We start from the raw sequence: 13,320 nt of genomic DNA on the forward strand, positions 1-13,320 counted from the left end.
GATCAAAATGAAAGTGTTGATCCAAACACCCAATTATTTATAAATGGAAATCATGGAAATTGTCAGGGGTGCCCAAACTTTTTCATATGACTATGTCATCACAAGCTTGATGTATTCATTGCATGCTAGGAATATGGGACAAATACTAAACTATTGACTACTTTGATACAATAAAAGTCCATTTTAAAAAAGATGCATAAAGTTATTTAATTTCTAAACAGTCAAAGAGATGTATTAAAATAAAAGGACATTATGTGCTGTCGCCTCATTAAACATACGATCTTAAATAAGAGCCACATTTAAAAAATGTTGCTTGACTGTCTAAGTAAATACAGCGGGAAGTGTATATTATGTTTTATAATGCTTTCTGATGCAATTTCAGGTCATTAGATGGACATTATCTCAGCTTTGTATCACTCATCTCAGCATGTACAGTTGAAGTCAGAAGTTTACATACACTTAGGTTGGAGTCATTAAAACTTGTTTTTCAACCACTCCACAAGTTTCTTGTCAACAAACTATAGTTTTGGCAAGTCTGTTAGGACATCTACTTTGTGCATGTCACAAGTAATTTTTCCAACAATTGTTTACAGACAGATTATTTCACTTATAATTCCCTGTATCACAATTCCAGTTGGTCAGAAGTTTACATACACTAAGTTGACTGTGCCTTTAAACAGCTTGAAAAATTCCAGAAAATGTCATGGCTTTAGAAGCTTCTGATTGGCTAATTGACATCATTTGAGGTGTACCTGTGGATGTATTTCAAGGCCTACTTTCAAACTCAGTGCCTCTTTGCTTGACATCATGAGAAAATCCAAAGAAACCAGCCAAGACCTTAGAAAACAAAACATTGTAGACCTCCACAAGTCTGGTTCATCCTTGGGAGCAATTTCCAAACGCCTGAAGGTACCACGTTCATCTGTACAAACAATAGTATGCAAGAATAAACACCATGGGACCACGCAGCCATCAAACCACTCAGGAAGGAGACGTGTTCTGTCTCCTAGAGATGAACGTACTTTGGTGTGAAAAGTGCAAATCAATCCCAGAACAACAGCAAAGGACCTTGTGAAGATGCTGGAGGAAACGGGTTCAAAAGTATCTTTATCCACAGTAAAATGAGGCCAATATCGAAACGCAACCTGAAAGGCCGCTCAGCAAGGAAGAAGCCACTGCTCCAAAACCACCATAAAAAAGCCAGTCCAACGGTTGGCAACTGCACATGGGGACAAAGATCATACTTTTTGAAGAAATGTCCGATGAAACAAAAATAGAACTGTTTGGCCATAATGACCATTGTTATGTTTGGAGGAAAAAGGGATAGGCTTTTGAAGAACATCCCAACCGTGAAGCGCGGGGGTGCTTTGCTGCAGGAGGGACTGGTGCACTTCACAAAATAGCTAGCATATTGAGGAAGGACAATTATGCGGATTTATTGAAGCAACTTCTCAAGACATCGGTCGGGAAGTTAATGCTTGGTCGCAAATGGGTCTTCCAAATGGACAATGACCCCAAATGTACCTCCAAAGTTGTTGCAAAATGGCTTAAGGACAACAAAGTTGAGGTATTTGAGTGGCCATCACAAAGCCCTGACCTCAATCCTATTGAAAATCTGTGGGCAGAACTGAAAAGTGTGTGCGAGCAAGGAGAACTACAAACCTGACTCAGTTACACCAGCTCTGTCAGGAGGAATGGGCCAAAATTCACCCAACTTATTGTGGAAGGCTACCTGAAACATTTGACCCAAGTTAAACAATTTAAAGGCAATGCTACCAAATACTAATTGAGTGTCTGTAAACTTCTGACCCACTGGGAATGTGATGAAAATAATAAAAGCTGAAATCAATCATTCTCTCTTTACTATTATTCTGACATTTCACATTCTTAAAATAAAGTGGTGATTCTAACTGACCTATGACAGGGGATTTTTACTAGGATTAAATGTCAGGAATTGTGAGAAACTGATTTTAAATGTATTTGGCTAAGGTGTATGTAAACTTCAACTGTGAAAATACCCTGGCTTAGCAGAGCAAATTCAGTTTTTTCAGAGAGATGTTTTATCTTTGACAATGTTGCCAGGAAGATGTGTGCTGTTATGTATTATAACTGACTTGCCTTTTAAAGATTTTAAAAAATAATAAAAAAGTGGCCTCTGTTGTAGCCTGACCAATGTTCCTTTGTTCATCTGTTGAGTTGTGTTGGCCTACTGGTGTAAACCAATAGCCTCATTTCACCCATTCATGTCATGATAACTAATGTAAAGTAGGGTGCAGTAAGTTGGTCTTACTTATGACTAGCATTCAGTCTATGACAACTGTATTGCAGTTCTCAATTCAGTTCATTTAGTTATCTATTCCAATGAATATAGCACATTCCAAGGATGCATTGTTAAACCCAGCTGTTAAATTTTGCCCTGACATTCATTTTCTGAAACAAACCGGTGTAGGCAGTTGTGGGGTAATCAGTTAGTCTACCTGAAGGTAAGAGTTTCAGTTCAAATAGTTGGCCAATTTGAAATGCACTTCAACCTCCAACTTGGTATCTCTCATGTCATGTGTCAATTATTGTATTTTTAAAAAGCTAACCTTTATTTAACTAGGCAAGTCAGTTAAGAACAAATTCTTATTTACAATGATGGCCTCCACCAGCCAAACCCGGACGACGCTGGGCCAATTGTGCGCCGCCTTATGGGACTTCCCATCACGGCCGGTTGTGATAAAGCCTGGATTCGAACCAGGCTGTATTTGGAATTAAGGAATTAATCAGTCCTTAAATTATTAATGCTTCGTCATACAGTATTATGAAATGTAAATTGTTGTACCCTGAATATAACACCACACCTTAAATAATACTGCATTTACTTAATAGGTTGGTGTCATCACAAACTACGTTCCCCAGTAGTTGGCAGTTTATTTTTCTGAAAGGGAGGGGCCATGGTTGATATTTCCGAGTTCCTAAGCACTTGCTTGCCATTTTGCTTTCGTTGTTCGAGGAATCAGGGTAAGTCAAGACCTATTTCCTTAAAAAATGTTCACTGTATGAACTAACGTAACGATTTGAGTTAATGTGGTGTGGGGTTGGCTATCTAGCATAGCTTTAGCTACACAGCTAATGTAGCTAACGTAACCTTAGTCCTGCCAGTTGACCTGGACTATTTGGGACATCAGTAATTACCGTGTTGGTCAGGTTACTGTAAACCAAAGCCATGGCAGATGCATATAGAGAGATACAGCTGGAAAATGGCAAAATAACGTTGGCTAAACTGGAACACTAACCCATAGCAAACGAATGGAACGTTCGCAGACCCTGTTTTGACTGGAGTGATGCATAGAATTTCATTTAACCTAAATGGCACCAAAATGTATCCCTTTTTATTTTACCACTACAATCTGTTCTTAGGACGAAACTAAATAATACCAACTTGTGTAGAAAGTAAACATCCGCACCTCAGTGGTGTGCTCATGTCTGCATAACGAGAAGTAGTTAGCAAATGGCAACATTCTGGTCTAGCGTTTGACAGCGTAATACACTGCCCAGCCTTAAATAATTAGAGGGGATTCTCATGATTAAACTGTCCCATTTTATTTTTCTAAATATACACATTGCGAGAGACAGACATACCTAGATTTCCCTATAGGAAATTCCATTAGTAATTTGTTGTACATTTTTAACTACAAACAACGTGGGTAGGTCTCATTGCCAACAATAGCAAAGCAAGCATTGTGAAGTAGAACAGTAAACTGGGAATAGAACGTTCTGAAGGCTTTAATAGGAGATGGCAGCGTGAAAAAGGCCTTTAAAATAAGGTTTTTTTTCGTGATTACTTAAACTATGGCAGGCAGCTTGGACATATGGTAATATTATAAAACTGGGCTCCACGGCGGATGCAATGAACTAATTTTTATCGGGGAAAAAAAGCATCGTTTAAAAATGTGTCATGTCTTTCATTGAGGAATGCGTTTGGACGTAATCCGGAAAGTGGTGTCATTGGATTTGACCTAGTCATGTGATTTGCCAGTGATCTCACGATTTGGTGTGTTCGTAAATTAAATATGAAGTGCCAGAACTGTGCGTTCGTAAATTCAGAGCGTTGTCACATTGTCCATTCGTAGATTTAGAGTTTTGCCCTAGGAGCATTCAGAACGCACACTGGACGCTCTGGCCGAGGAGTAGGGTTGATCCGACCGTTCTGACCTCAACGGCATTCAAGCACCCGAGCCAATTGGCTAACGTTGGCTAGCTACTTCCAGACACAAATGAGAGAAGACCTCACTCTGACCATTTTACTCGCCCTTGCAGAGCTGGTTGTGCTGGTTTCATGTTATCCAGAGCGTTGGTGCAACTTTGCTGCCGGCAACAATTTAATTACGCTTTTTTGGCCAACGTTTACCTACACCGGTCTTATTCAACGGGTGTTGAGTTTTTGTAAATGCATCAGTTATTCTGCGCTCTGGCATATTCAGACGAGAGTGCTCTGAAATCGGAGTAGATGGCCAGAGTGACTTTACGAACTCACCCATTGTCACACTACTTAGCCGGTGCCGATATATGCATTGTGATTCGATGTTTCAAACATATCTCCCCATATGTCTGCTGCCTAGGGACAAGAGCCATGAGGACTAGTTTGGATCAGTCAGGGAAATACAAGTGCTGAAAACAAAGGCTCCCTATTTTAAAGATGGAGAACAAACTATGAAAGATTAAAAGGAGTGTTGGTGTAGGTAGAGCCAACTAGCGCAAACTGTATATTGCGATATTGTCGATATGATATAGCGTCAAACATATCCCGATATGTAACTGTATAGGTTTTTACCCCCATCACTAGTTAAAGCCAGTCCTTCATTGAAACAATAAGTCACCCTGTTTTGGTAAAACTCTGAGGGATGGGCCTGGAGAAATGTAACTCTCTAATTCATAAACTGCTATCAAAATGATAGCCTCAAAACATGGTTAAAACACGTTTATATTTTGGGCTTTGATGGGATACAACAGTTGAAATAAGCTTGAGGCATTGAAGTTATTCTTCAAAAATTAATGTGTATATATCATTAATTTACAAGCCCAAAAATGGATTTAGCAACTAGGGATTATAGTTTTAAATGATTATTGTCTCTTTTTATCCAGACGTGACAGTCAGCAGAAATCCAAATCATGAATAATTATCCTGGGATGTGCTTAGTGTTCTGTTTTGCAATATTTGGATTGGGTAAGTAATAATTTTTCTGCCATTAAAGTTGCTTCTTTGATACTGTTGCGTCACGCCTTGCGCTTGAAAATTGAAGGTCATATAGCCACATGGTTCACATTTACAATGCTCTGTCTAACCGTTAATCACTGCATACAATACATTTTTGGAAACCGCACTATGTTCATAGCACCCAAAAATTATTTTACAAATACAAAAATATATATTTACTGTGTGCCGTTTTAACAGATTCTCACAGAAGTATTTTGCATTGCACTTCCTGAGCTAATGAAAACTCAGGAGGAAACAAAAGCTTCCGAAACAAAAACATGAGTGGACATTTGTATATGTAAAGTTATTTTTGGATGATATTCAAGTTTTCTAAAACTGTATCGCAATCAAGGATGGAGCATTTCACATTTGACCAAGTCACAGTAGCTAATCAAAATGGTAGTGGAATGATTTGAGTCATGTGAAGGGCTAAGTGTCTCACCTGGTTTTCTCAGGCTCTGCCATCCGCTGTGTCAAATGCAAGGATGACACCGGGAGCTGCACAACTACACAGGACTGCCGTGTTGATGAGGATGCCTGCCTGACACTAGCTGAGAGAGGTGCCGTAAAATGTGTAATCTGAATCAAATTATGAAAATCCTCCGATTTCTCTGCATTACCCTGTAACTCATATGTTATTTGGCACAGGGGGACAGACAACTCGGCAGTGCATCAAGGTCTCTGACTGCGACTTCAATCGATTGGCCCAGATGTTTCCAACTGTACCAAAATTTACCTTTGATTGTTGCACCAGTGACCTATGCAATGGAGCCACATCCATTGGCACTGGCAAGCCCTTGCTGGGCCTTCTTGCCTCATTGGCAGTGATGTGGTGGTGTATGCAGTAACCTCTCCTCACACTTACATCTTAGAAGCTCTAATGCTGCCATTCTACTCAACAGAAGCCACTGATGGAACGGCAAGCAGGAAGATAAGATCTAAAAGCTCATGCTGAAATTCTGCCTTACTTGCCTGACTTACTGCTACACATTTGCAATATTGAATTTGACACTTTGCACTTAATTGGATTTTAAAGCATTCTATGATAACCTATTTGTTGATTACCAATGCTTTGTGCTTCAGCCCAAGGGCTGAAAATAGGAAACGTGCTCACAGGTCATGAGTTTGGAAAAGGTATATCATTCAACCAATCCTATTTTGAGGCTTGTAAAATAGACTAACAATTTCCATCTAAGGGGGTTTGCTCAGAATTATGACCAAGTATTGCTCCAATAGGTTGTCTATAGTTTGTTGACCCAAAGTTACTATGATGTGCTTAAATGTAAGGGATAATTTGAGAAATGTTTGTGGGTCTGTGATTGAGTGGACAAAGTATTGATTGTATAATTAAAAATGCAAATACTGTGGAATTCATGATGTGGAATTTGGAACTAAATGTTGATCATTTTGGGAGAGACATTTGTTCACATACAATGCCTTCACCGCAATTTTTTTCAAACAAGCCTGAAACACTTTCTAAAGACTGACATCTGCTGGAAGCCGTACGGACTGCAATCTGGGAGGTATCCCTTATATATTACCATAGACAGCCATTATAATCAGTGCTATATCAGTTCTGTTATACTCAGACATTTATTTTGTTTTCTATCCAATACTACCAATGATATGCATATCCTAGCTTCTGGGCCTGAGTAACAGGTAGTTTACTTTGGGCACCTCAGTCATCCAAACTTCTAAATACTGCCTCCTACCCTGAAGAAGTTAAACGCTGTAATAAAATATGATGTAAATGTATGGTCTTTAAGAATGATTATATTCAACCTCCAATGTCTTAACTTAATGGGGCATCCAATCTGTCATGTCCAGGATCACCTCCGCATGATCAGATATGATTATGCTTCATATCCTAGCGGATAAAACAGACTGCAAAGATGTCCTGGGCATAAAAAAGTAATCTATTCTAGTCTGACATCCATGAGGTGCAGAGAAAAAAGTTAACTCTCTGTTGGAGGGATGAAAGGTTCCCCAAACATCAGAATACCCCAGATCAAAAATAGCTTTAAGTGACTTAGCTTGAGGAGAGAGTGAAGCTATACTGCTGGGAAACTTTTCAATAAGGGGATTCAACAAACAATTAAAATCACTGCAGTGTCTGAGCTTAATTCTGAGAAGTCTATAAATACCTTAGTGAGGAAATCAGGGGGATGGGCAGGGGGAAGTAAATATTCATTATGTAAATGTTCTGCCCTTGTAAAGTAACATTTGGTCATTTTGTTATAATTAATGGATCTTTCACACAATTCAACACTTTAAGGGGTAATTTCTTTTTCACAAGAATTGCTACACCTCTACTTCTGGATGTAAATGATGAGAAAAACACTTGACAAACCCCCCCCCCCCTTGTTGTAATTTCAGATGCTCCTTATCATCCAAATTAGTTTCTTGCAAAATCAATTTCTTTTTTTCAAAAAGACAGTACCTTCTTCCTTTTCATGGGATTTTGGCTCCCTCTAATGTTCCATGTACATACACACAGTCTGTTACCTGCCAATGCACTTAACCCAACCAATATCCAGACTGAATCCGAATGTAAAAATGGGGTGGTACCTTTCCCCATGTGTTCAACTCTTCAATCTCACCTAGTATAAACAAACGATCTGAACCCAAACTTACATGAAACCCGAAAATTAAACATGTAAAGACCTTAAAGGTGGGTTTCAACTTTCCAATGCAGACTAAGTCTGCATAGCCACTCTATAGCCTCATCCTTTATTCACTGCTCAAAAAAATAAAGGGAACACTTAAACAACACAATGTAACTCCAAGTCAATCACACTTCTGTGAAATGAAACTGTCCACTTAGGAAGCAACACTGATTGACAAATTTCACATGCTGTTGTGCAAATGGAATAGACAACAGGTGGAAATTATAGGCAATTAGCAAGACACCCCCAATAAAGGAGTGGTTCTGCAGGTGGTGACCACAGACCACTTCTCAGTTCCTATGCTTCCTGGCTGATGTTTTGGTCACTTTTGAATGCTGGAGGTGCTTTCACTCGAGTGGTAACATGAGACGGAGTCTTACAACCCACACAAGTGGCTCAGGTAGTGCAGGTCATCCAGGATGGCACATCAATGTGAGCTGTGGCAAGAAGGTTTGCTGTGTCTGTCAGCGTAGTGTCCAGAGCATGGAGGCGCTACCAGGAGACAGACCAGTACATCAGGAGATGTGGAGGAGGGCAACAACCCAGCAGGAGCAAGCCCAGGCGTTGTAGGGAGATCATACAGGCACGTGGAGGCCACACACACTACTGAGCCTCATTTTGACTTGTTTTAAGGACATTACATCAAAGTTGGATCAGCCTGTAGTGTGGTTTTCCACTTTAATTTTGAGTGTGACAGACCTCCATGGGTTGATAAATTTGATTTCCATTGATAATTTGTGTGATTTTGTTGTCAGCACATTCAACTATGTAAATAAAACAGTATTTAATAAGAATATTTCATTCATTCAGATCTAGGATGTGTTATTTTAGTGTTCCCTTTATTTTTTGAGCATATATATATATATGAAAGTCCATAGAAGATTGAGGATTTTCCACCTAAAACCAAGCCTGGGCACCAATATACAGATTAACACATATCTCAGTCTGAGCTAAAAGCGGCAGTTACTTTAGCAAGAAAAATAATAACGATACGAATATTACTGAACAGGAGCACGTGAGAACTCACACCACTGCTTCATGATCAGATTCAAATAAAAGTTATCCAATGCTTCGGAGGAGCAGTTTACAGTTATTTACCCGAGAGAGTCTAACACAGCAGCATCTTTAGGTGTGTAGAGTTTTATTAGGCGAACCGTTGACCACAATCTTCAATTTGGCTGGCTACAGCAGTGCGTAGTCCATCTTCATTCTCTTGAGTCGAACCTTCACCTCATCAAACGCTTTGCGTCTTCGTACAATGGGTGGGTATAATTTGTGGAACGTTCCAACAGGAATCCGTTCCAAATACTACGTAAATATCAAGGTTGCCAACAAACAACGCATACAAAGTCGTATAACGGTAGAATGAGATACTGGTTTGGAAGTGAGCTATGTAATTACGTTTTTCACTCACCACGTTTTTTCGGAAAAATGTCTCTTCATTCTGGTAGCCTCCACCATTTTGTCGTCCGTTTAGTTATTATTTCCGGCATTCGCCGCTGAACTCTGTTGCGCCTCGATGAGGGAATTGCTATGGTTGAAATGTAACTAACGACCTCTAGCCCCAGTATTTTATTAGCTAGGTGGCTTGTACACAATTGTTACCGATGATACTGCATACACCAGCCTACTCGTACTACAGAAACATACATTGTATTTTGACAAGTTCTCTGTGTTAATCCTGTTTCCCAAATATAGCAGGTAACTTGTGTCTGTGTCGATGTTGTTTACTTCAACTTGCCTAGTTAAATAAAGATGAAATAAATTCGAACATTTCAAATATATGCTTTGACCTATTTCAGGTAACCTCAAGATGCTTGATTCACTACAGCTGCTATTGAATAACTTTTGTTGGATCCTGTATTTTACATTATAGCCATTACCATATATATGATTGAATATTATCTGCTGTTGGCTTGTGTGGATGTATGTATGTGTTATGCAACATAGCTGACTTGAAACATTGTTAAAAGTATCAGGGCCATGGGACTTTCTCATGATGGAAAAATACAGAGAAGCATGAAGACAGGAACTGTTCAAATTAGTTGGGAGGGGGCACATTCAGAGCGGGGTGTTGCGAGAACAAGCGGTCTTTTGTTAGATAACAGGAGCCAGGTGCGAGATAACGGTATGGAGCATGAGAGCCTGGACGTTCTTCACAAGCAAGTTACAGAAGCGCCAAGAGGCGGGGACCCGCCTGAGCGCCTGCAATAGGCTGAGAAAGTTTAAACCACGCCCAGTCTCTACTGTGATAGGCCAACAGACGGGTTGGAACTGTCTATCACAGTATAAAGAATACTGTTTACATACATCCTGTCAGTTCTCTGTTCTGCCCTGCCCTGCGTGGTATTACTGTGAGCCCATATATAATACGAAAGTTGCATTTGCCATTTATTACTTAGCTAATAAAAAATACATAGTATAAAATCGGTGACCCATTGTTATATTTATCCTGATACCAGATTTGAATTTACGCAACTCTAACACTTTCCAGTCGTTTGTGCTTCACATTCCGACTTCTGAACGTCTGTTTATTGGACATATATATTAGCGTCTAATAAAAAAGAGCAACGTATATAAAGCATCCCATTTGTTTTAAGGTTATAGTGTGTGTGGTGTAGTTCCATTTGATGTCCACTAGGTGTCAGCACAGTTTCAATAATGTCACACCAGGTTCACAACATGTTTTCATGTGTAACAAATTAAATTGTATTTGTCACATGCCCCGAATACTACATGTGTAGGTAGACCTTACAGTGAAATGCTGACTTAGAAGCCCTTAACCAACAATTTAGGTTTAAGGAAAATATGTGTTGAGTAAAAAATAAGAAATAATAGTAACAAATAACTAAAGAGCAGCAGTAAAATAAAAACTAGGGAGGCCATATACATGGGGTATTGGTACAGAGTCAATGTGTGGGGGCACCGGTTAGTCGAGGTAATTGAGGTGTTCCTTTCAAGTCCACTGGTGTAAATTACTTAACAAAAATGTATTTAAAGTACTCCACTACATTCCTTTTATATATCATTTTTTTTTATATCTGTACTTTTACGCTTTCTGTTTCTTTACAACTTTTAATTGTACTTAACTACATTTCTAAAGAAAATAATGTATTTTTTACTCCATACAGTTTCCCTGGCACCCAAAAGTACTTGTTGCATTTCGAATGCTTAGCCGGACAGGAAAATGGTCCAATTCACACACTTATCAAGAGAACATCCCTGGTCATCCCTACTGCCTCTGATCAAGCGGACTCCCTAAACACATGCTTCATTTATAAATTATGTCTGAGTATTGGAGTGTTCCCATGGATATTTCTTAAATAAAAAAACAAGAGAATCGCGCTGTCTGGTTTGCTTAATATATGGAAGGTCAAATCATGTATACTTTTACCACTGATACATAAGTATATTTTAGCAATGATGTTTACTTAGTATTTTACTGGGTGACTTTTACTTTAGTCATTTTCTATTAACGTAACTTTACTTTTACTCAAGTATGACAATTGGGTACTTTTTCAACTACGAAGCAAGACATTTGGCACCCAAGACCCAACATTCACTTGGTGGCTTGAAGTAGGTGTGCTGAACTAGGACCTGTTCACCATTTCTGAGTAGAATGAATAACATTACTTTGACGGGGGGTGTGGGGGGGTACTGATTCCAGTTCAGCATTCTTAGCCTGAGACATTTCATAAATGCGTACAGAGGAGTACTGTTCTACGATCAGCTTTGTCTAGATCATACTGAATCAGTCTTTGGAATAAGATTATATGGACAGGGGTGGGTTTGATCATAGATCAGCACTCCTACTCAACACTAGTTGCTGTAACCTAACATTTTATAATCCAATTTCCTTTGCTGTCTAATGTCCTTCCGGAACACCACCTTAACATTGTTCTGTCAAGGCAACAAAAGCAAGTTGGCATGCTCTTGCAAGAATTTTAATTCACAACCTCTCCTTTGGTAATTCACCACCATAACTACTACTACAACTATTTCTAAACTAACATGTGGGTTTCTTCAGGGGGACTAAGGTTAGGAACACCTTTGAATGGTCTACAAAGCATGCCCCCAGGTAAAAGTAGGCTTTTTCAGAGATTGGTTGTATTGTTACTCCTCAGCATAATATGTTAGCACAACTCTATTTAAAGTACATTCGAAACAAGCCGTCACGTCATTCTTGCTATTTGATGGGAACTAGCCTCTGTCCCCCTACATACCTCGTCTGCTCTTTCAGGCCCACAAAGACAAGGGAAAAAAGTTACCCCATTAACTGCTCCTCTGGGATTTGAACTTTCAAAACCTCCTTTAACCACCATAACCACTACTCTACAAGACAGAATCAAAATGTTAAGGGATACTTGAAAATGCCCACACCAAAGACAACATTTCAGAGGTTGGAGAATGGTGTGGGGGCTTGTACCTTTTGGATCCACCAACCGTTCCTCAATCTTCTTCTGATGACTACAAGCATAGATTATGAATCTTCAAAACCTACACTATAGGATGGATGTTTAGGAATGGGGGACGAAACTCGAAAGGTACGCGTTTCCAATTACCAGCAACTAGACGCTAGAAATGTTATTCCATCATCTTATTATTGTACCTTTTTCCCTTCATTTACCTACTACTGTTTCTAAGCTATCATAACATGTGGGGTTTTTCATGGACACCAGGTATCAGAACCCCTTTGAATGGTCTACAAAGCAGCAAACGTATTATTTTACTATAATTAATAATTGTCTCATAACATGTGGTCCATATACAAAACATTTTAAAACAGCCATTTATTTAAAAGCAAATTCATGTCCCCCAAATGTCCCCCATGTAAAAGTTGGCTTTTGCAGCCAAGGGTTGTATTCCTGCCAGATTGGTTTCAATACCATTTTAATTCCGCTCAATTCAGAAAGTAAACCAAATTCCAATTCCTATTTTTTTTCAATCCTTATTGACAGCATTGAAGATGTTGTCAATTGGAATTTTATTGTACTTCCTGAATTGATGAGTGAAATGGAATTCACCCCAACCCTGCCTCTTAACCCTTGTGTTGTCTTAAGGGTAAAACAAATGATCCACTATGTTTAACAGCAGAGAAAACCCCCTAAATCATGTTTTCTCAACTTTATATTTGATTACTTTTCCTAGAGTGACCCCAACATTAGAAAAAGTGAAACGTTGCCTTTGTTAATATTTCCATGAAAACTGTACACCACCAGAGTACAAAGATTGTCTTATGGTCATTTTTCACACAGCATTTATACAATCATTTACACAACACAAAAACCACAAAGACTCTCTCTCACACACACAATGAGAAAGTTAGATTGTGTGCTACTGATTTAACTCAGACAAAACTAGAACTTTCTTGTGCATATGCAGCATCTCCCCTCCACGACCCCAGACGAGTCACAG

The 13,320-nt window shown here is 39.1% G+C and overlaps 2 protein-coding genes across 3 annotated transcripts in view; one reads left to right on the top strand and one right to left on the bottom strand.

Annotated features, from left to right (window-relative positions):
• The window catches only part of LOC118358099 (synaptotagmin-13-like), a 45,606-nt gene extending 35,839 nt beyond the window's left edge, over positions 1-9,767 (bottom strand). Inside the window, exon 1 of one of the 2 annotated variants that reach the window (XM_035735558.2) lies at positions 9,320-9,767. The gene's annotated coding sequence lies outside the window, so the exon portion shown is untranslated. Of the gene's footprint in view, positions 1-9,003 lie in introns of both variants that reach the window. The other variant, XM_035735567.2, reaches the window with a different exon arrangement.
• LOC118358106 (CD59 glycoprotein-like) lies at positions 2,888-6,994 on the top strand. The gene is made up of 4 exons (XM_035735575.2): positions 2,888-3,003; positions 5,128-5,209; positions 5,695-5,799; positions 5,888-6,994. Exons 2-4 carry the CDS (start codon positions 5,155-5,157, stop codon positions 6,085-6,087), a joined length of 360 nt encoding a protein of 119 aa, XP_035591468.1. The 5' UTR covers positions 2,888-3,003; positions 5,128-5,154; the 3' UTR covers positions 6,088-6,994.
• Positions 9,768-13,320: the final 3,553 nt, after the last annotated feature.

Source organism: Oncorhynchus keta, chromosome 2 (assembly GCF_023373465.1).
Source record: "Oncorhynchus keta strain PuntledgeMale-10-30-2019 chromosome 2, Oket_V2, whole genome shotgun sequence".
NCBI classification, from domain to species: domain Eukaryota; kingdom Metazoa; phylum Chordata; class Actinopteri; order Salmoniformes; family Salmonidae; genus Oncorhynchus; species Oncorhynchus keta.

Bases quoted from the DNA above. Each gene is read 5' to 3' on its own strand.
- LOC118358106 (XM_035735575.2), top strand. From the start codon at position 5,155: ATGAATAATTATCCTGGGATGTGCTTAGTGTTCTGTTTTGCAATATTT. The intron at 5,210-5,694 runs GTAAGTAATAAT...TGGTTTTCTCAG, and splicing joins TTTTGCAATATTTGGATTGG to GCTCTGCCATCCGCTGTGTC. The intron at 5,800-5,887 runs GTGCCGTAAAAT...TATTTGGCACAG, and splicing joins CCTGACACTAGCTGAGAGAG to GGGGACAGACAACTCGGCAG.